General features: G+C 53.1%; 2 protein-coding genes across 17 annotated transcripts in view; one reads left to right on the top strand and one right to left on the bottom strand.

Annotated features, from left to right (window-relative positions):
• The window catches only part of ARHGEF40 (Rho guanine nucleotide exchange factor 40), an 18374-nt gene extending 12842 nt beyond the window's left edge, over positions 1 to 5532 (top strand). For 2 of the 10 annotated variants that reach the window (XM_054688973.1, XM_054688963.1), the window contains 6 exons: positions 818 to 988; positions 1774 to 1951; positions 2696 to 2800; positions 3019 to 3162; positions 3660 to 3802; positions 3883 to 4204. In XM_054688973.1, coding sequence (XP_054544948.1) covers positions 818 to 988; positions 1774 to 1951; positions 2696 to 2800; positions 3019 to 3162; positions 3660 to 3802; positions 3883 to 3978 — 837 coding nt within the window. In that variant the 3' untranslated portion in view covers positions 3979 to 4204. Of the gene's footprint in view, positions 1 to 817; positions 989 to 1773; positions 1952 to 2695; positions 2801 to 3018; positions 3163 to 3659; positions 3803 to 3882 lie in introns of all 10 variants that reach the window. The other 8 variants (XM_054688978.1, XM_054688976.1, XM_054688966.1 and 5 more) reach the window with 8 other exon arrangements.
• On the bottom strand, positions 5348 to 20206 carry ZNF219 (zinc finger protein 219). Of its 7 annotated transcripts, XM_037502985.1 has the most exons (6): positions 20002 to 20187; positions 17317 to 17373; positions 8820 to 8911; positions 7095 to 8526; positions 6665 to 6796; positions 5348 to 6441 (listed from the first exon to the last, which is right to left on the bottom strand). In XM_037502985.1, the coding sequence occupies exons 3-6, from the start codon at positions 8823 to 8825 to the stop codon at positions 5837 to 5839; spliced, it is 2175 nt and encodes a 724-aa protein (XP_037358882.1). In that variant the 5' UTR covers positions 8826 to 8911; positions 17317 to 17373; positions 20002 to 20187; the 3' UTR covers positions 5348 to 5836. The 7 variants fall into 7 exon arrangements, with proteins under 7 accessions (XP_037358882.1, XP_037358881.1, XP_037358880.1 ...); XM_037502984.1 differs by lacking the exon at positions 17317 to 17373 and having other exon boundaries at positions 20002 to 20206; XM_037502983.1 differs by lacking the exons at positions 17317 to 17373; positions 20002 to 20187 and adding an exon at positions 14085 to 14516.
• Between the last annotated feature and the right edge of the window lie 2411 nt (positions 20207 to 22617).

Below are 22617 nucleotides of genomic sequence, written 5' to 3' on the forward strand. Positions count from 1 at the left end.
AGGATAGCCTTGGTCAAGTCACTGGACTTCTAGTCTATAGACTATGTTATGCCCAACATCACATGATACTATATCTGCCTGTGCTTTCTCATTCCTAATTCTTTTTTTTTTTTTTAAAGATTTTTTTTATGCATGCATGCATAGAAGAACTGGGGTGTAGGCCAGAGGTGCTGGGGCTGAGAGGATTCACCGGAGACAGATTGGGTAACAGAACAGGCAGACTGACTTGAAATACACTGCTGAGGGGAGCAGTGGGTGAGACAAGAGAGGTCTGTTGCACCATGTGAGTCAGCTCCCTGGCCCAGGACTGAACTCAGGTCCCAGCGGTAATAGCTTGATAGTGCTGAGACTTAACCCCTATACCACCCGGGAGGGCCCTTTCCTAGTTCTTATCTGTCCCTATCTACCCATACTTCTTCCTGCATTTTAACACCCAACGCATATCTTGTTCTCCTTTGCCTAGTCCCTTTCCAGCCTTGAGGTTCCAGTACGGGTAGGAAAGCTACCTCTTCTGAGATAGACCTCTTTCCCCTTCAATGCTTTGCTGGTGCTTTTCCTTTGTTCCCAATATGCAGCTTAGCCATGGGAGGCTATAAACCCTACTGTGCAATGTACTTTTTATCGTCAAGGTGGGGTGTGCTGCTAGACCAGATGGCCTCTGTGCTGGGGACCAGAGGATGGATTCTAGCCTGGAGCTTCCCTGATTTCCTGACTATGCCTGAGAACAAGTGGATTTCCTTTAAATTCCATTTTTATTACCCATAAAATATACACAAAGGACTGCAAGGTCAATGACCTTTCCTTTTCCTTTCCCCAGACAGATCTGAAGGAGCAGGGACAGCTCCTGCATCGGGACCCCTTCACTGTCATCTGTGGCCGAAAGAAGTGCCTTCGACATGTCTTCCTCTTTGAACATCTCCTCCTGTTTAGCAAGCTCAAGGGCCCTGAGGGGGGTTCAGAGACCTTTGTTTATAAGCAGGCCTTTAAGGTACAATACCTGGAGTGGTGATGGGGGTGGGAGCCTGGGGCCAAACAGCAAGTCATGCTCTTTTTGAGAACTCAGGATATTCTGCAATGCAGCCCCCACCCCAGTTCAGAATATGCTTTATGAAAAGAGTCTTAGGCTTGTAATCAATCATCATGTTAGAGTGTCAGGATGACAGAAATCACTGTCATTGGTCTGACCCCTGGGATTTTCCTTATTGTTCACTCAGGAGATCATGAGGCATTCCTGGCTGAAATGGAGAGGGACCACCTTTCCTATTAAGGACACATGCCTTTGAGCTAAGGGATGGGATGAGGAGAAGGGACATTATATATGTAGCTTAACTTGACTGAACAAGAAGAGGCCTTACTTTAGCACTGGTAGCCACGTAAACATCAAAATGACTTACGGTCCTAGATCAGGCAGGGTATCATAATTCTAAGGGTTTCTAGACTTTTTCTCCTATACTAGTTCCCAGCTCTTCTGGGAGGAGTACAGTTTAGAAAGAAAAGTCTAGGTTTAGAATAACTCAGATGTGGGTTTGAGCCCTCTTTCTCTAAGAAGCTCTGAGAAGCCCTTGGGCAAGCTGCTGCACGTCTCTGGGCATCCCCCTTCTGTAAATTATGGTTGTTATGAAGACTAAATGTAGAGCACTTGGCACACAGTAAGTGCTGAGCAAACATTTACTGAACATCTACCAGATGCCAGGCTAAGTGTAAGCTATTCCATGTGGTACCATCTTGCCAGGACTCACTCCGACTCACCCACTCTCCTCTGCTCTTTCGCAGACTGCTGACATGGGGCTAACAGAAAACATTGGCGACAGTGGGCTCTGCTTTGAGTTATGGTTCCGGCGGCGACGAGCACGAGAGGCATACACCCTGCAGGCAGCCTCACCAGAGGTCAAACTCAAGTGGACAAGTTCTATTGCCCAGCTTCTGTGGAGACAGGCAGCCCACAACAAGGGTACCGAGCAGATCCGGGCTAGGGTGTGCATGGGATCAAGGTTATGGCAGGTCAGCTGGAGATTGTGGAGATTGCTTGGGAAAACAGGATGTGGGATGAAGAAAAAGGATTAACTTATGAGAAGATTGTTGAGATCGAAATTAGTATAGAGAAATCTAGCAAATGTCAAGGCTATAAGAGCAAAGGGTTTTGGGGTGGAGGGTAAGAGAGAAAGCACTCACTGAACGAGGGTGCAGGAACTTATCCACTGTGTGAAATGGACTCGTTTTGTTTGTTTGTTTGTTTGTTTTTGGGGGGGAGGGTTGCTGTTTGCTGTTTGTTTTAATTCTCTAAACCTCATTCCATTCATTTGAAAAAAGGAAAGTAGTATCTCCCTCCTGGTGTGATAAGATTAAATAAGGTGATATATATGGAAGCACATGACAGACTATAAAGGTATACAAAAAATGTGACTTTTGCCCCTAATGCCCAAGATTTAGGGAAGAAGGTGGGGATCAGGAGAAGTTGGATGGGGCTGGCTGCCAAAAAGGAGGATGTAACATGGAGAGAAAAGACAGATGTCTGAGAAGGAGGTTAAGAATTCCCATCCCCATCCATGTCTGACAGTCAACAGGAAGGATAACAAGAGATACCAGAGGGGAGGAATGAGTCATGATGAGCAAAAGGGAGAGTTCACCATGATACTGCCAGGGCTGGAGCAGAGGAGAGGCAAAGGAGGTTGGTAACAGGGTCTCTGTTTCTTAGAGCTCCGAGTGCAGCAGATGGTCTCCATGGGCATTGGAAATAAACCCTTCCTGGACATCAAAGCTCTTGGAGAGCGGACGCTGAGTGCCCTGCTCACTGGGAGAGGTGAGGCCCAGAGTGCTGGGGGTGACCCCTATAAGTTTAAGACATTGAGAATAAGGGCACAGTGGGGAGGCATGGTAGAAAGTTTGGAAGGGAGATGAATGGATGTCTTCGCAGAAACTGTGGGACTGAGATGCCCTCTATGAGACTGGGGGTCATTTCAGGGAGCCCGGAGGGCTTTCCCACACCAGCACCCCACTCCCAACCCCCACTTTCTGCAGCCGCCCGCACCCGGGCCTCGGTGGCCGTGTCATCCTTTGAGCATGCCGGCCCCTCCCTTCCCGGTCTCTCACCGGGAGCCTGCTCCCTGCCTGCTCGCGTCGAGGAGGAGGCCTGGGATCTGGACGTCAAGCAAATTTCCCTGGGTGAGGCACCTCTCAAGGGGTGGCTCCCAACAGCTGGCCCATCATGGTGATGTTCAGGCTGCTTGCTGCTGAGCAATTCCTTTTTCTAGCGAAGTGGCCCAGTTGCCATGACAACTATGTACAGCTTCCCCATTGCTAAAAGAGCCTTCCATCTGGTTGCTAGGGTAAATGCTTACAGCAGCCTGTTGCTAAGAAGCACTTCCTCTGTACCTCTCTTTCTAGCTCTCCTTGGGTTTCTATGGAAACTGCCTCAGCTTCCTGTTGTACCCTCCTGGTCCATCAAGGCAATCCTTATAAGTTTCCTGTCGCTTCTTCCCTGGTTGCTCTAATGATGCTGCTGACAATTTCCTGCCTCTTGGTAGGGGGGGGTTCTCTTGCAACTAGATTGCTATGGTGACTCACAGCTTCCTGTTGCTATGGAGCTTTTTCTTCCTTGATGGAGCAGCTTGGTTGCTTAAGGTAATCTAGAGGATGTCTCTACCCTGCTCTCACCCTAGCTTCCCCTCCAGCCCCAGAAACACTTGACTCTTCTGGAGATGTGTCCCCAGGACCGAAAAACAGCCCCAGCCTGCAACCCCCCCACTCTGGGAGCAGCACTCCCACTCTGGCCAGTGGAGGGATCTTAGGGCTATCCCGGCAGGTAAGTTCCTCAATGGGTCTGGGAATGGGGTGATCTCTGTCCACTTTCTGGGTGGGCTTTTCTGATCATTCGACCCACAGGGGGCAAGGGGAACCAGTGAGACTGTGCTCCCAGTGAGGCTACAGGTTGGATATACTGTCCAGGCCTGGCTGAGAGGCATCAAGGTGAGAAAATAAAAAAGAATCTTTAATAAGGAGCAGAGTTCAGGAGTGGATGGATGGAGAGAGGAGAATACCAACAGTCTGGTTTGGACTTGTATTAAGTCAACAAAATTCAGGAACATGAGGGGGAGAGCAAGACAATGAATATAGGCAAGAGACCATTTCTTATCCTTCAAATTCACTGTACTTTCTCTCCCCGCAGAGTCATGCCCGAGCCCTGAGTGATCCCACCACTCCTCTGTGAACCTGGGTGAGTCAGTGTTCCCTTCCTACCACATCCAGCACACCTTCTCTCTGGCAGGTACCACCCTTCTTCCACCAGCTGCTTGGGAGTCAGCCTTTTCCCATTCCCATCACCGTCTTCTCTCTTGGTTTCTAAAGATCCAGAACTTGGCTACAGCCCCTCCTCTCAGGGCATTTTAGGCTGGGGTGACAGTGGAACATAACGGAGGATTGGAAGAGCATTTAATTCCTTCCCTCAGCTTCCTGGGCAAAGAGGAAGTCAAAGGATCAGCGCTTTTCCCAGCTACCACTATCTCTAGTCCTCCCCGCCAGGTGCCTTCTCCTGCACGAACCAGAGTGGCCACACTTGCTTGCCTTCATACCCTGGAGGTGGGGAACTTATCCTACGTCCAGGCCTCCATCCTGGGCCTTGGCACACTCCCAAGACAAGTCTCCATGACAGCCCTTCCCCAACAGCCTGTGTTCTCCCCCTTCTTCTCACACAACTGCCAGGCCAAGTGTAATTCCTGATGACTCCATTCTGAGGTGTCACAGGAAACGGAACTATGCAAACCATTATAGCGAGGGGGTGGGCAGGGAACTGCAGACTTTATATATGTAATTACTGTTATTATTATACTATTGTTATATTAAATGTATTTACTCACACCTTGTCTCCAGAGATAGAGCAGTCCCTCCAGGTGGAGATAATACTAACTTAAGCACTTGCCTTCACCCAACCATTAACTAAAACACAGAAAATAAAGCCAAGGCTGCAAGGTACCCTGTATCCTTATTGGCCTAAAGCTGGGTGGGCCTGGATCTGGAAGAATGATCCCTCCACATTGACTCCCAGTGGCTCAGTGCACCCTTTGAAGTTGCCCCTCTCAAGCTGCGCCCTACCTCTTGAGTCCTAGCTGGTCACAAACAAGCTGGCATCCATAACAGTCCAGCACTTCTAAAAATGAAATCCTCAGACCACAGTGCATCAGAGCTCCTTGGCTACTTGTTAAGTGCTAATTCTTGGGCTGCACCCCAGAGCTACTGAATCTAAAGCCTGGAGGTAAAGCCCAAGACTCTGCATTACTTATCGAGCCCTTTAGGTGATAGCTAAGTGCCTGAAGAGCTGACTCCTCTGGACAGAATGGTCCAAGGAAGAGGACAGGACATAGGCAGACAGACACAGTGCCCTGTGCCTCAAGACACCTGTTTATTGGGGACACAACTCTGCGACAGGGATGACAGGAATCGTACCAAAAATAGCGACGTCTACAGGGCCCCTGAAGGGGCTAGAAGGGTACAGTGCCCCCCACCCCCACCCATTGTACAAAAATAAACTCTCACGCCTATGGACCAGCAAAGACTGGCAGAGGGGCTCCTCAACAGACACAACCCTCTTTGCCAGCCCTGGGACCCAGTTCTTTGATCCTCACCCCTGCCACTTCTAAGGCACTGTGACTCTCCCCCGGGCTGGGTACTGCCAGTGCCCGCCCACTCTCCTACGCCCTCCGACCCCAACACCTCTGGTCCGCCTGGGGCTGGGATACGGGTCCCACGCTGCCCCCTGCTGGCTGCTCTACCCAACTACCTCTAGCGCTCCCCCGCTCCGGCGGGGTAAGCTCACTAAGCTAACCGCCCCTAAGAGGGCTGCCTACCGTTCCTGCCCCCCCAGCCCAGCCTCTCCCGATCTCGACAGCCCTGGGCCCTCCTCCCCTTCCTGCGGAGGACTGGAAGGGGACTCTCCAGACGGTGCCCGGGCATAGGGCGGGGATCCATCCGCCTGGGGCGGCCGCCGGCCCCGAGCCCGGCGGCTGTGGTGCACTTGCAAGTGCAAGGCCATGAGCTCGGGAGCTCCAGTGGCAAAGGGGCAAAAGAGGCATCGGTGGAGGGCACCCCCCGGCCCGGCCTCGCCACCCGGCCCCGCCCGCAGGGACAGGTCCAAGGGTTCGGCCTCACCGCCTCGCCCGTTGCGCAGGGTCCTCCCGGGGCTGGCAGGCTTCCGACGGGACCCCGGCGCGGCGCTGCTCGAGGGAGGCCGAGGGCTCGCAGCGCCCTCCACCCAAGTCGCAGGCTGCGGAGCAGGCTTGGCCCCAGTTGGCTGGGCCGAACCCCGCTGGGAAGGGGGTGGCGGCTCCGGAGGTGGCCCGGGCCCTGCCCCGCTCCTCTGCTCTCGGTGGTGGCGCTGCAGGTGGTACTTGAGTGAGCCAGACTGGGTGCCCGCGTAGTCGCAGTGTGGACACTTGTAGGGGCGCTCGCCTGGGGAGAGGGAGAGCGATAGCACGACAGGGTCACGATGACTGCACACTCCCACCGCCTTTCACTCTAGGTACTTACAGCTCTCCTCAGGACCGGAAGAGCACATTGCCTCTCCCTCTCCCAACCTTCAGGCAGTCTGAAGGCTGGAAGTTTCCCCACAACCCCCTCACCTTTTTTCCTGCCTTGCAGTGTTCCTCCCCCAGTCCGTGGCTGGCCCCCTCACCTGTGTGCACGCGCAGGTGCACTTTGAGATGATGCGCTGACCGGAAAGATTTTCCACAGAAGGGACAATCCTTGCCAGTGGCACCCCGACCCCCTTCAGGCCGTGTCCCTCCAACCAACAGCCCATTCTCTTCTGTAATACACAGGTGAAGGCAGGTCAGAGGAGCCCTTTGCAGCAGCCCTGTCAGGGCAGGCGTCCCCACACCCACACCATATTGCTTCCATTCCAGGCCCAGGAAGAAACAGTATGCTTGGGGGCACCTGAGTGGTGGGATCTGCTGTGAATTGAGCTGGTACCCTCAGAGAGTGATGAGGCCTTTGGAAGGCAAGGGGCAGGAGACAGATCCTTCTATAAAAGGGGGGCGCAAGGAAGGAGTGGTGACATCGGAGAGGGCCCAGGAGGTGGCAACCACAGGGTGCCCGATACCTACCCTGCGGGGCGGAGGGCCTTGCCTGGGCCCCCGCGGCAGGTGCGGCGTGCCCTGGGCCCTCCCCAGGGCGCGGATGCAGCGAAGCCAGAGGGCCCAGCGTCCTGCTCCGGGCCCAGGGCTCCTCCTCAGCCTCCACGACCTCTTCTTCCTCTTCTGGCTCCTCCGCACGATGCCGGCGACCCCGGCCAGGGAGGGCAGCCGGCAGTGGGCGGAAACCTCCAAAATTGCGGCCCGACCCAGATTCAGCGCCCTCACCATTGGGCCGGGCCTCTCCTGCTCGCAGGCTCAGGTAGCCCAGGAGGCTCGCAGGCTCACGGCGCTCTGCAGGAGTGGGCGCAGGGGCCAGGAGGAGCGCTGGGCCCAGCGGCTCATACGCCAGTAGGCTCAGATCTGGAGCTTGGGGGGGCCGGGCAGGACCAGAACCAGGCCCTGGGGCACGCAGTGGCCCCAGCTTGCTGGCGTGCACCTTCATGTGGTTCTTAAGGAACCAGGGCTCCTTGAAGCAGCGGCCACACACAGGACACGCATGATCGAAGGAGGCTTTGTGCTTGCGCATGTGGCCCTTGAGAAACCAGGACTGCGTAAAACTCTGACCACACACTTGACAGCGGAATTCCGGTGGTGCAGGGGGCTCCTCGGGAGCTGCAGGAGCGGGGGCGGGAGTTGCCTCGCGTTCGGGCTCTGGCTCAGGCTCGGGCACAGGGACCGATCTGGGTTCAGGTTGGGATGAAGGCTGAGGCTGGGGCTGGGGCTGGGGCTGGGGCGCAGCCGAAGTGGCCGCCAGGGGGCGGTCAGGAGCTCCGTGGGCGGTCAGGCTATGGTGCAGCAGCTCCTCCTCCTGGCTGGAACCGAAACTGCACAGGCCGCACTTCCAGGGCCTGTGCAAGATGTGCAGGTGGCGTTCACGCTCCGCCGCGGTGCGAAACTTGCCTTTGCAGAAGGGACAACGGAAGGCGGACGACGTAGGACCCTGGGGCCGCGCCAGGCCCTCAGTGGCTGGGGTGACCTGCGCACCGCCTGAACTGCGGGCTCGCCCCAGCCGGGCCTCGCGCAGCAGCGCGCGTTCCTCCAACTCCAGCAAAAGACGCGCGGCGGGGCTACGGGGACGCTCCGGCTGGTGCGTGCGCAGGTGCGAGCGCAGCAGAGCACGCTGCGCTGCGCGGTGCCCGCAGTGCGGGCACTGGAAGGCCTGGGCCCCTGGGTGCGCCCGCAGGTGCAAAGCCAGTATGGAGTTGAAGCGGAAGCGCTTCCCGCATACGGGACAGGGAAAGCGCCGTTCGCCTGCACGACTCTCGGACCAGCCTACTGCTCCCATTCCTGGAGACCCGGCGCTCACGCCTGGCCCGTTGGAGTAGCGCTGCAGATCCAGTTCGCCTTCGAAGGCCGGTGGCGATGGCGCAAAGTGGCCGCCCGGGGCACGGGGACGTGAGCCCTGTGGAGAAAGATGTGGGTAGACCACAGGGTGGAGAAGGGAGAGCTGTGGGGAAACAAGGGTTTGGAGAGCCAGAAGAACCCCAGGGAGGGTGGGTTGGGGCCTAACCGGGAACACAGGGCTGCCCTTCCTACTCACCTCGAGGAAGTTGGGCGATGAATGGGAATTGAGATGTTGAGGCTAGGGAGATAATTTTTAATAATGGGGGCAGCGGGAGGGTTAAAGGGGGTGGGGTGGGAGAGAGACTAGCTATAGATAGGTACTTTCAGGTTCAGGCCCCCAGCTTCACTCACCTCCATGGACCCCCTTCACATTCTTTGGTTCTGGGGAGTGCAGAGAAGAGGAGGAGGAAAAGCTGCTAGTGAAGGCAACAGGTGCTGAAGAGCTAAAGCAAGAGAGACAGATTTGGAGGAAAAGATGAACCCCGATTTTCAACAGTGGAGTTATCCCCAACCCCAGACGCTCAGCACCCCATATTCCTGACAGGATCCCTTCTCTCTCCTTGCAGCCTAAGGCAAGAAGGGGTGCTGTCTTCAAAACATGTGCTCCTGCCTTGCTTAGCCAAGCTCACAAGGCTTCCTAGTGACCGGTTTTCTTCACCCCAGTTGTATGTTTTAAATGCCTAGCCAAGAACCACCACCAGCATCACCCCGTGGTGGTGGGGGAGACCATCACAGTATACCCCTCTCTCATTTAGGTTGGGCTGGTGCAGCTTGAAGAGCAAACGGGGTGGGCTCACCGTGCTCTCCAGTTACCCAGGTTGCTCTTAGACCCCTAACTGACCAGCTAGCCAAACATCCTTCCAGGCTCCTTTCCTCTGCCCTCACCCAGTCTTTCTGTCTTTCCCCCCTCATTCTCCCTCCCTCCGCCTGGATTCCTGATCCATTCATTTCCATTCATTACAGAGACTCATTCATGCATGGGAGAGAAACACCTCCCAGCAGCAGAGTCTGGAGACAGACAGAGGGGGAGGGGCATGAAGGGGGAGAGAGCCAGAGAGAGAGAGAGGGTGGGGGGGAACGGAGAGTTGGGGGAGGAGTGAAAGTTAAGGGGCACTGCTGGCCTGGAGAAGGGGTTAAAAACTGCAAATACCAGCTAGAATTCATCCCCGTGTTTCAAACCTTAGAGCCTGCAGTTTGATGGGGCATCTCTGCCCCTTTGTCCAGGGCTGTTCCGAGGCAGGCTTTCCTCCTCTCTGCAGGGGAGAGGCTCCCTCACACAAGAGGAGGATTACACTGGCTCTGAGCTCAAGAGGCTGGAGTGAGGGACGGGGGGCGGGGCTGGGCCATCTGCACAGATAGGAGCTCAGCACATGCTCTGAGTGAGAAAGGGTTAAAATTCTCCAGGCTAAAATTCCCTGAGCCTGAGATGTGCAGAGCTCCAGTTCTGAGGAAAGAGAAGAGCTCTAAAGGAGGGGGGGGGGGGGGGGGGGGGGGGGGGTAGAGAACTCGCCTGATTGGAAGCTCAGAGGAGGTTAGCTTTAGGACTTAGAAGCACCCCCAGAGTTAAGGTTCATAGAAATGGACCTGGGAGAATGACCACAAGCTGACCAGTCTACCTTCCTGCTTGCTTACATATAGAACTGTATCTAGGAAAGCCAGATGGATATGGGCCTAACCTATTTTTTTCGCCTGAGATAGAAAGAATATTTGATAAAGAACTTCCTTACAATAGGCATTGTGAAACTGAAATGGGTTACTGAGAAAGAAAAGAACTCAAGCATTATTTTGCTTAAGGATCTTTAATAAAAGAGAACTGGGCCAGGAGACAACCCTGCTTATCGGGAAAGAGAAAAGGCTCTGGAGGTCCAAGGCATCTTTAATTTCTGACATTTGGTGGCTGTGACGGGACTCCATGAAGGGGCAGAAGCCTGTTACATGTGGAATCTGAGTTATGGAATTTTATTAACAGGAAAGGAATAAATGCAGTGTCCTTGTCCAGGGTCACTATACAACCTTTACCCCAACTTTTAATATTTGTATTTCTGTAGCTCCAAATTAGGGCATCCACCCTCATCTTGTGGCTCCTCCATATAACCCCCTCCCTGGAACCCTGAGCCTCACCAGACTCATGGTCATGAAGAAAGTGGCATGGTAGTGGCACAAAAGGTGAATGAGAACAGGAGTAAGGGGTGTAAGGCTATTGTGGGCCCAGGGTGACCATTAATAGCCGGGCATCCGGCAGTCACTTACACTCCCAGTTCACTCATCTGGAAAACAAGGGAATTGGGCTAATTTATACTGATGGCCCATTCCAGCTCAAAAGTTCATCGTTGCTGTCACAGTACTCTTCTGGACCACAGAGAGACATTAAACCAAACGGTCGTCCCTTCAGTACCATGGAGAGTGCAGTGGGCTACCAGAGGAGCCACTTTGGCCACCACAGTACCATAGAGACAGAACTATGAAGTGCTAGAGGGGCCCCATTTGCCATTTTAGCACAACAGAAAAGGCAGAGAAAAGCTAGATTCTTATCTGGGAACCACAAGCAGAAAAAATACAACAGTGGTACCAGAGGGATTATTTTGGCCTTTTGAATGTCACTGAAAATAGATAGATGTAATAGAAAATAGATGTAACTAGAAGAATTTTAATTAGCTAAAGGAGTGGCCTGACAGTTACAGTTTGTACATCCTGGAATGAGTTACTGAGGCATCGTATTTGGGTCCATCACATTCTGTTGCTCTCCTGGGGATTCCCGGAACATCCTGGTGTACAGCCAATCTGGTATATTCAGAGGAAGCAGATGGTGGGGGAGGAGGGGGGAGAATGGGAATACTGCATGGTCATAGCTGACTAACCTATGGGCACATATTCTGATTCTGAGTAGATTCTAGGGCCCCTAAAACTGCCTGTAAAATAGCAAGCAAAATACCTCATGGGAGGCTGACCTCTAGAATAAAGACCAGGGCAAAGCTTCTCCCCCTCCCCCAAATAAAACAAAAATAAACCCCTCACTTTGCACAGAGCAGTTTCCAGGATGGAAAATAGAGTGATATACAAGAAGGCCCAAACCAAAGCTGAATTCCAAAGCAGGGAAAGTTTCCCCAGAGAGTAGCCTCAAATCAACACCGCTGCCCAGCACCATCACCTGCCCAGCACCATCACCACCCTCCCCCGCCCCCCACCCCGGGGGGGGGGGGGGGGCCCAGTCAAGAGCTCCTGATCAGCTCCACACCAAACCAGGTCCTAGGCACCTGATCAGATTAGTTTTCAGTAGAAGAAAACACTGACAGGGCCCAAGATTTTATGAACTGGCTTGGAATGCAGATCATGTATATATCGCCTGTGGGCAATCATCACAATTTTCTGTAATCAGGCCCTAAACACCATCCATGAGACTTGGCCAGATAGCTGCACTGACCTACTTTCCACCCCCTCTGGGAATCAGGGATTATCTTACCCTTATTTGGGTTCTATAGGGATGCAGGGACAGGAATGAGAAATCTTTCCAAAGCAACAGGCCAATTATTTTTACGTGCTAGGAGAGCCACTAGGAAAGGAGGCATGGACCACCAAGCCTTACTGAGTAAGAGAGATGGAAGGGTTGGTGAGCAACACCAGGGACAAGCACATAGATAGAAGCATCTGCTGAATGGAGGACCATGAAGCCTTGTGATTCAAAAGTTTTTAGGGCCAAAGTATAAGGGGCATCCTTCAGAACTTCTGAAATCGAGCTCTGACTAGGCTTCTGTCATTGTTCTACCCTAATACTTGACGTTTTTCCTTCCCTTGAGACTCCTATACCTCCCAAGTCCACTAACAATTACAATTAACACTGCACTAGATGGGGTTAAAAGGAAAGGGAGCTTCTTATGAAGTGGTCTAGAGTCAAGATCACCTTTATCAAGACCTCACAGAGGCTGCAGATAGCTCGCTTTTATGATTTCCTCCCCATGGCCTCTGAAGCTCTCTGTTCAGGTGGCTCCTCCCAACTGACCCCACACCACAGCCTGCCCATCTTTTAGCCTGAGTTCTTGGTAAAGCCTCCCTCCCTCCATCTCCACTGTCCTGAATTGGGGCCATGGTGTAACAGGGTGGTACAATGGGACCTCAGTCATGGACTCCAAATGCACACAGGAGGTAAACGGTAGATACCTGCTCACCTAGTGCCACCCTACTGTGGTGAATCTTATCCCAGAGGCATGTCCCAACTTGACCCCTCTTCTGAAAGTTCTGGAGGACCTGGATTTGGGGGAAGGAGCTTGTAACCAGCCCCAAGTTCCCTTACCTGGAGCTGATCCTAGAAAAGTCAGAGTCTTAGCACCCACATAAGCATACTCCAGAGATTAGGGGGTAGGGGATGGGCAAGAGAGCCTCTGGGAAAACCCCCCTCCCAGAAGTAGGTTGGCAAGTAGGGCAGGACCTGTGATTCTGCACAAGAGGTTCTTCCAGCAGTACCCCAGAGCCCTCCCGGGGATGATAAGCCAGGAGAATGATGAGGGACGGGGTTGAGAGATTGGGAGGCCAGGGCTCAGCTACCCCAGCCGGAGAACAAAAGCTGAGTTGCAGCCGCCTCCGCTGCTGCTGCCGCCGGCCGAGCTCTTTGTGACACTTTGTTTGGGACGCAGAGAGGGAAGCACCCCCCATCTTCTCCCCTCCCCCACCCCGCTCCCGGAGAGTTCGGGTCCCTTCCCCCTCCTCCAGGAGCCCTACCTGGGCCGGGGGTGGGGGGGTTACTCATCCACTCCGGCTCCCGGTTCCGCCGCCCCGCACCCCCAGGCCCCTCGCGCCCTGCCTTCGGGCCCCTACAAAGACGCCTGCCCCCCCCACCCCCGGCCTTTCCCCTTTGGTGTCCGTTTCCTGGCTCCCCCACCTGATACCCCCCTCCCTCGAGGCCCCCCTAGCTCTCCAGGCTTCCGAGGCCGCCGCCCCCACCCCGCCCCCCCAAGGAGCTCTGGGCGAAGTTTGCTCGGGGCCGAGCCGGCGCCCCTCCCCCGCCCCCGCCCCCTGCACCTGCTCCGAGCCCGGCGCGCGGAGCGGCCCCCCCTCCGGGAGGGGGGAGGGGGCCGGGGGCGGGGGCGGATGGCGGAGGGGGGGGCCGGCAGTGGGGGGAGCGGCTACTCACGAGCCCCGGGCGGGCGGCGGCGGAGCGGGCGGCGGCGGCGGCGGGCGGCGGGCCGGCGGCGCGGGCGTCAGCGTTACGTGGGGCCGGGGGAGATGCGCCGGGCCCCGGCCCCCCCGCCCCCGGCCCGGCCCCCGCCCCCTCCCCGGTCCCCCGCCCCCGGCCCTGGCCCGCATTGTGTGCGGCGGGAGGCGGCCCGGCCATTAGCATGCGGGGGGCGGCGCGGCGGGGCTCTGAGCCGCGCGGGAACGGGAGCGGGGCTCTGCTCCGGGGACAGGGAGCGGGGGACCCCGGGAGCCGCGAGAGGCGGCCGCCAGGGGCGGGGTGCGGGCAGTTGGGAGACGGGGGGCGCTGTCGGAGGGAGGGAGGGAGCGAGCGGGGGTGGGGCGCGCAGACGATTCCAACTGGATACTGGAAGAGATTTTGAAAGGTCATCTCGTCCTTCCCCCAGCCTCCTAGCAGAGCCGCCCCTCCCACCCCGAACCCGGACATACCAGGGAAGGAGTTGGCGCTGCCGCTCTTTCTGCCCCAACAAGCACAGACTCGGGAAGTTCTTCCTGGGGTTTTATCTCAAAGCCTCTCCCTTACAATTTCTGTCTCTCTTTTCGGGGAGGAGGAGGGGCGATTATAGAGATAGTTAATGTCTGCCGTATAAGAAACATTATTAAAGTTACTCTTCGGTCCTTTCTGTTCTTGATAAACAATTTCTGCTCCTTCCCCTCGAATTCTGCTTTCCATTCCTGAAGTCACTTTAATGGCTCTTCAATGCTACAAATATTTACTGAGTGCTTATAAGTACCAGGCACTATGCTCAGCTGTGGGGGATGAACAGATGAGGGGCTATAATCTAGACAGGGGCCAAAAACTTGTTCGTACTATGCCCAGATTTAGTCAAGATCTACCGAATGCCAGTTCACATATTTGATAGTATAGAACGCTTACGATAACACTTTGAAATATAACTAGCACGTGCAGGTAAGGAGAATAAGGCTCAAGGATTCTCTTCCCACTGGCTTGCCAGCTCAGAGGTCCTTGGTGCAAGCCCAACAGCCCACATTCTGCCAGGCCATGGCCACCAAATAAAATGAATGCACATAGAGATGGAGGGAAAAGTAGACACACAAGATCTCTGGGTCATTTGAAACATGATTTCCACTCCCCCGGAAAAGAGCGTGGGCATGGTGCCCCAATTAGTGCAGGCCCAGCACTGAACAGGGCAATAGTGACTACAAAGACAGCCACTTCTTCCCAGGACCCTGGCTTCTGGTCCTAACCCCGAGGTGTCTTTTGACTCAGTCTTCTGTCACTAATCATAATGATAATAGCCCCTACCATTTATGTGCCACTGCTGGGCTGAGATGATTCATATGCATTTTCTTTTTTAATACTCAGGCAATCCAGTTGAGATTGGTATTAGTAACTTTCCTCTATAGATAAGAAAACAGAGATTAAGTAACTTGAGCAAGGTCACCCAGATAGATATGAGATCCAAACATAGGTCTTGTTGCCTCCAAACCTCAGACTCTGCACCTACATGGGCCTTTCCTATTTTTGACCTACAAAGTATATATTTGGGCCCAGCTGGTTCTGCTTCTTACTGTAGACATAAATGTCACTAGCTTAGCTTCTGAATAAGCCCTTTAGTGTATGGGCATCCGGCACATCAGTATGGCCTCATCAGCACCACTAATGGTTAGCAAGCACCCACCATGAGTCAACAGCCTTTACAGTCATACATTAGTCCCTTTTTTTAATCACTCAGTTTGAACAAACTGTGATTCAAATAGGTAGAATAATGTATTCAAGGTCAGACAGCTGGGAAAGTGGCAGAACTGAAATTCTAGTCCAGGTCTGCCTGGCTGCAAGGCAACTTCTATCTCTCAAAAACAAAAACAAAAAAATTTGTTGCAATTGTGTCCTTTCCAAAACTGACCGTTTGGGACCATCTCATCTTCTACACATATCTAGCTACAGGTTATCACTGAGTCAAAACCAATGCCCACTATAAACAGGGCTCCCCACCCACTTCTTCAGTGTCTAATCTAGGATAAATCATTCAAGAATGGAGGAAGGGAGAAATGGTCTAGAAAGTGAGAGGCAGAAAAGCACAGCTTAGGGCCTCCCCGTTGGCACAGCGGTTGAGCGCTGGGTTGCGAAGCTGCCCGCAGCCTCTGCAGCGCCGGTTCGATCCCCGGCTGCTCCCCGGCCATCGGAGGAGGGTCCCGCATGGCGCGCAGACCTCTCCTGCCGCCTGCTGCTCCCCTCAGCAGTGTACTTCGGTCCTTCTGCCTGCTCTGCTCCCCGCTCTGGCTCTGGTGAATTCTCTCACCCTCCCGCGCTTCTGACTGTACCCAGTGCTTGTATGTATGTATGTATAAATCAATCAATCAATCAATAAATCTTTAAAAAAAAAGAAAAAAAAAAAAAGAAAAGCACAGCTTACCTGGTCTTGGGGCAAAGTTACAAGTGATAATGACTAGAAGCCAATCCAGACACTAATGTGGTGATTGTGAACAACAAGTGGTTTGAGGACATCAAAAGAAAAAAAAAAAAAAAAGGAGAAAGAGTAGATGGGCAAGGGGGGAATATGGACTTAGAGTGGTAGTGTCCACCACAGGGGGAGGTAAGTGATCAGAAGGGGAGTCCAGGCTGGGCAGAGATGACAGTGAACAGAAGAGTCAGGGCTGGGCGTCTGGTGGAGTGAACAGAGACTCATATCTACACACGTAGCCACTTCCTGTATCCTTAGGTCCTCAAAGGGAACTTTGCCCCTCCACACCCCATCCCAACAGCCTGTCTCTGCTAAGACAAGTCTGTCGTCTGCTCTGAGCTACCAAGCAGGCCTCCCAGGAGCTCCAGGCGCAGCTGAATCCCATTCCTTGGAGTAGCTGCCTCAGATTCGGTAGGTGGGAGGTCCTGACCTTCAACTCCTTAGATACTAGAAGAGGGCAGAGGGACAGCTGAAAGAGATGTTCCTGCATGCCCTGTCTTCTGACAAGTCCCATAATATATTTTTCCCGGCCTAGGAAACACGGAGCCATGGAGGAGAGAGATGGTCAGAAAGAGCAGGAGACACCCAGTGTTCGTCTGGAAAAGCTACAACACTGGGCAAAGCACAGGCAGAGTGGGACCCTCTTGGTGCTGGCGGTGAGGCCAGGCTGCCCCACCCCATGCTTCAGCATGTCTACTTGAGCCCTAATTCGGTTCCATCTTTGTTCAATGAGCATCTCCCATGTACCTGAAACTGTGCTGGGCTCTGAGTGGGAGGAAGGGGGAGAAAACATAGAATATACAAGGCAAGACCCTTAATCTCCAAGTAGCTCCCATCATATGAGTAAATAACTAACCTATGACATGAGGCAGGAAAAAATTAAATTATAGCCCCTTCTTTCATTATAGCTCTTGGTTGACTACCTCCCACCACCATGCATTCCTCCCAGCTGCTGATCACTAGAAAAGGCAGGGTTGGAAAGAGAAAAGGGAATCCCTGATAGTTCCCTTCAACTACTTACTCCTGGCCCCTAGGTGAGCCAAATATGGCTGGCAATCGCTGTGGTACCCCTTGCTGTCTCAGTAGCCTGCCTGACCTCTGCTTGTCACATGACCACAGCACTACCACTTGGGCCTGGAGCCTTGGTAAGTTCCAACACAAGCAAGGGTGGAAGGAAGGTCCTGGGGGCCACTTCCTAATGGGACCAACACTTGTTCAACACTTGTCCTTCTTACCATTTAGGATCTCCTCACTGGAATTGTTACCCTTGAGATGCGCAGAGCGCCCCGATTCTGGAAGGTAAGAGAAAAAGAGAACGCAGTACTCTCTTCCCACTCCCCAACATAAATGCATACCCCCCTCTGCCCAGGAAGTAAGTGTTTCTCTACATGTTGATTGATCCCATCAGCTCTCTGCCTGACTGGCTTAAAAAATGGAGCAAGAAAGTTAGAGGGCTGGGCGGCCCTGGTGGCGCAAGGGGTTAAGCACAGCACCGTGAAGCTATCCACATTGTCTGGCCAGGGAGCTACCCACATGGCGCAGCAGACCTCTCCTGGCTCACCTGCTGCTCTCCTCAGCAGTGTATTTCAGTAGATCCGCCTGTTCTGTTCCCCACTCTGTCTCTGGTGAATCCTCTCACCCCCCGCACCCCTGGCCTGTACCCCAGTTCTTGTATGCATACATAAGATAAATCTTTAAAAAAAAAAAAAAAACCTTAAAAAAGAGGAAGAAAGTTAGAAGGCTGCCGGAGATAGAGGAATAGGAGCTGCATTTTGGTTTTGGCTAGGTTGCACTGAGTCCCCTAGGCTGATCAGTGCTGAGCTGGTTCACTGACAGGTACAGGCCATGATGATATGCAACACCTTCACTCTGATCTTGGGTTTCATCGCGGTGGTGGTTGAAGTGATGAAGACAATCTTGGGACACGGTGTGACCATCTTGGGACCTGCCCCAGCTTCCGCTTCCCAGGTACAGATGAATAAAGGAGAAGGTAGAAGAATGAGGAGGCAAGAGGAGATGGAGAGGTTTAAGGCAGGGGCAAACGGGTGCTGGGTCCTCTGGAGTATACTCAGTCTTGTCTACCCGCAGCTGGCCAGCTTGCTGGTGCTGGAACTCAGTGCTGAGGCCTTCACCCTAGGGGGAGCCCTGGTCTCAGCATACTCGCTATTCCTTCTGAGCCAGAGAAAGCCAGGATGCTGCAGAAGCCAGACTCTTCGCTACCAGGAGCTACCGGAGGTATTGAGGGAGAAAAGCACTGAGCAGCTATTAGTTGCTCATTTTTTTCACTACCATGGTCACAGGCACTTGGGGTGAGAGTGGAGGGCAGGTACAATGGGACAGAAGGGGTGTGTGGGAAGACTGAAACTGATTAATTTTCTGGCTAGTGGCGGGTAAGAGGGCGTTGGTTAGTATCTAAATGGTTGGGACCAGAAATGTGGTGGGGGGGACGCATTAAGACGCTACCTAAATACTAGCACACAAGGCAGAAAATGGGGGAAAAGGAGGAAGTTACTTTTTCCTGAGATTTCTCCTTTCTCATCCCTATAGTATGCTCCCCTCCCACCTCTGTCTGGTTTTCAGGGTTTTTCTGAGTTGGTGGAAGTTGGAATGGACTCACTGGACAGCACAGCAACGTAAGAAATGAGCGAGCTGGCGAGGGGAAGCAGACCCTCCTGCACCCACCCTATCTAACTGAAGCTAGACGAGCGGAGCCCCAAAACCTGCATGAAGCCCGGTGACGTGCCTTCAGTTTTCACTCAGACTAGCCCCCCGTTTTCTTCCCTTCCCAAATAGCGGAAGATATACCCAGACCAGAGCCCTTCCTCACCTCACCAATCTGAAGTGCTGCCCACCGCAGGACACCCTTAGGCACCTTTCAGCTATACCCACTTTCTACTTGCCATCCTTTCTCTCCACCTCCACCGCCTGCCCATACAGCTTCACACCTTCCTCATGTCTGTATTGCCCTCCTTGCCACTATTCACAGCCCCGTGCACCCTGCAACCACGCACGCCCACTGTGAAGCCAATTCGCGGGCGCTTCGGCTTCCCCTTCCGTGCGGCTCCTGGCCTCGCCCGCCGAGACTACAAGGCCCAGGATGCCCCGCTGCCCCGGGGGCTGCTGGGAAATAAAGAGCTTTCCCTCCGCGGTGGGGGCCCGGAGCATCTGCTGAGTGACGCGAGGCGCTCAAGTCGGGGCCTAGCCGAGAGTTTCCTCGGACGCGACCACTGGCCCCGAGTGCAGGGAGGCGCGGGGCGGGTTCCCCTGCGCGGGGCGCCGCCGCCCCACCCCCCGCGACTGCGAGCTCGCAGCAGGGCCACACCCCTCCCTCTGGCAGCCTCCGACGCGGGCCGCGGCTGGGGGGCAGCGCCCGGCAGGGCTGGGGGTTCCCCGCTGCTGGAGCCGTGCCCCCCGCACAGTGCCCGGGTCCAAAGTCCTGAGACTTGGAGCGCGCGCGAGAAAGGGGTTGGAGATGATGAGTCAGAAGCCCGGGGCCCTTCTCGTCCCCTCCCCCGGGGCCGGGGCGCCCCAGGAGCGCTGTCTCCGCGGGCCGCTGGCGGACGGGGCGGGAGGAGGGGGGAGCGCGGCGCCCAGGCCGAAGACTTTCCCGCCTCTGGGAGCACGCCGGTGGGGCGAGCCCGCGTGGCCGCCACCCTTTCTCTCCGAGGCGGGCGGGAACTGCGCAGGCTCGGCCTCCTGGCAGCCCTGCGGACCTTTGATCCCGGCTGTGGTCGGTGGCTGAGGCTGTGGCTGCGCGCAACCCCCACCGCTGAAGACCTTTGCGAGTGTGCAAAGATGACAAGCTCGGGTGGGCTTGAGCAAAGGCCAAGAAAACTGGGAGCCCCCTAGCACCAGTCGGGCAGCTTAACAGCTCGCGAAACTAGAAATTGACCAGAGCCGGAGTACTTAAGAGAACTCACCCCAAATTCACATAGTGCCCAGGATGGGTGTGCGCCTCACACTCATTTTTGTTCCCACTTGAGAAGACTTCTTCCCCTAGAGAATGCTGCTTCTCTGGGCTTAGCCAAGCCCAGGCACCCGTGAGGAAAGAGCACAGCCTGGCTGCCTTGCCCTGACATTGCAGCGGCGCCAGCGCAGCTCCTTTCTGTGACACCTTGGGAGTGGTAATAGTTGCCCTATGACAAGGTTGTGTGAGTACAAGTGGGTGGGGACAGTTCTGGGATTAGGCTCTGGAATGGAGAAAACGAGATTTCTGTCTCCCTTTTCTCCAACCCCCAATCCAACCGCCAGAATAATAGAGAGATCACGTGTGAAGGACTCAAAATAAATTTCTTTAAAGACGAAAGGTGGTGGTAGATGAGGAAGCTGGGAGTTAAAAGGCAATTTGCTCTCCCTGCCTTCTTGCTAAAAACTTTTAGTGATAGGATCTGAAGTCTAGGACTTGCATTCTAGATGTTCAGTGACCATGCAAATAAACCTTGCATCAGTCAGGTTAGGCTAGGTTATGCTGTGGTTAACAATACCAAAATCTCAAGTGACTTAAAACCACAGTTTTGTTGTGGTTGTTTTATTAAACCATGAGTAGTAAAGGATGTGAAAATGTCCCACTCTTAATAGTCACAATATTGTTCTACTTGTATATAAAGGTAGACAAAAGCATAGAAAGAAATACGATAGCTGTGTGAATAACTCATACATATTCTGTATGTTTTCAGTGTCTTTCTAAACATTTATCGCAAGCATTTTCCAATCTCATTAAAAACACCTGTTCCTCATTGCTTTTGAAGGTTGCACAATATTCTAGCATCTGGTTGCACTGTCTGTACACCTAACAATTTCCACATTTCTGACCATGTTATTTCCAGTTCTTCTTGTTCTTGTTTTGGTCTATCCTCTGAAGGTACTTCATCAAGCAAGAAAAGTATAAGAAGGCCTATTCCAAACCCTGATAACAAAGATAAGTTGTAGGAAATTTACTGTCAGACTCAATATAATAGATCAGGGGAAAATATAAACCAGTTTTAGAGGTGGAAGAAACTTGAGAAATGAGCTATCTCAGCCTTTCCCAACAACAAATGAAAACATTGAGAATCAGGATGATGTGGTGAAATGTTCCAACTCACAAATAAAAAAAGACCATGGCAACATCTCAAACCTGGAAAACTGAATGCATCTTTTTCCTAAGCTCTCCTCCTTATGAGTGCTCATGGGAGACATTTTTTGTCATTGTTCTTAGTAATAAAAAATGTCAATAGAGGACTGGTTATATAAATCACAAACAGTGAAAGTAAAAAAAAAAAAGAAGACATTTTCAACATTCAGTTGATTTTTTTTCCCCTACCACCATTGTGCAGGCCCCTTTTTACCCATTCTCTCTTCCCTCTCCCTCTTAAGCCCATAAACCTTACATATTTGTTAGTGTTCAATAGTTTTTTTGTTTTGTTTTTAAAATATTTATTTATTTTATACAAGCATTGGGTATAGTCAGAAGTGTGGGAGGGTGAGAGAATTCACCAGAGCCAGAGCGGGGAGCAGAGCAGGCAGAAGGACCGAAGTACACTGCTGAGGGGAGCAGCGTGCGGCAGGAGAGGTCTGCGCGCCATGTGGGACACTCACCTGGTGGCCGGGAAGCAGCCGGGGATCGAACCGGCGCTACAGAGGCTGCAGGCAGCTTCGCAACTCAGCGCTCAACCACTGCGCCACCGGGGAGGCCCAGTGTTCGATAGTTTTTATAATTATTTTGTTTTATCAAATCATCTATGTAAACATTCAATATTTGTGTTGTCATTCTGACTTGCTTTACTCCATGTAATTCCTTCAAATTCTTTCATTTTTCTCTAAGTAGCAACATTTCATCTTCCTTTATGGCTGAATAATATTTCACTGTGTGGTTATACCACAACTTCATAATCCAATCTTCTATCAGTGGGCCTTTAGGTTGTTTCCCTGTCCTAGCCATTGTAAATAATGCTGCAATAAACACTGTCAAGCCTGACATTTTTTTTTTTTAAGATTTTTTTATTTATGCATACAAGAGCTGGGGTAGGGGTCAGAGATGCAGGGGTGAGAGGATCCACCAGAGACAGAGTGGGGAACAGAACAAGCAGAATGACTGAAATACACTGCTGAGGGGAGCAGCGGGCAAGACAGGAAAGGTCTGCTGCACCAGGTAGGTAGCTTCCTGGCTGGCCGGGGATCGAACTTGTGCTGCAGCGATTGCAGATCGCTTCATAGTATGATGCTTAACCCCTTGCGCCACCAGGGAGGCCCTAAATGAAGTTCTTAATAGAAACTTTTCCCGTGACTGGGAATCAGAAAAATCTAAATTTAGTTTTGTTGTGTAAGTTTGGGAAAAATAAATTACTCTGAGCTACATTTTGCTTATATGGAGATTATAATCACTGTATTTGCTCTACCTTACTTGGACTATGAAGGCTAAAATAAAATCACGCATGGAAAAATACTTTAAAAACAATAAGCACTGGGCCTCCCTGGTGGCGCAAGGGGTTAAGACGCAACATGAAGCTGTCTGCAGCCCCTGCAGCATGAGTTTGACCCCCGGCCAGGGAGCTACA

Source organism: Talpa occidentalis, unplaced genomic scaffold (assembly GCF_014898055.3).
Source record: "Talpa occidentalis isolate TD23 unplaced genomic scaffold, MPIMG_talOcc4v2.1 talOcc4.11, whole genome shotgun sequence".
NCBI classification, from domain to species: domain Eukaryota; kingdom Metazoa; phylum Chordata; class Mammalia; order Eulipotyphla; family Talpidae; genus Talpa; species Talpa occidentalis.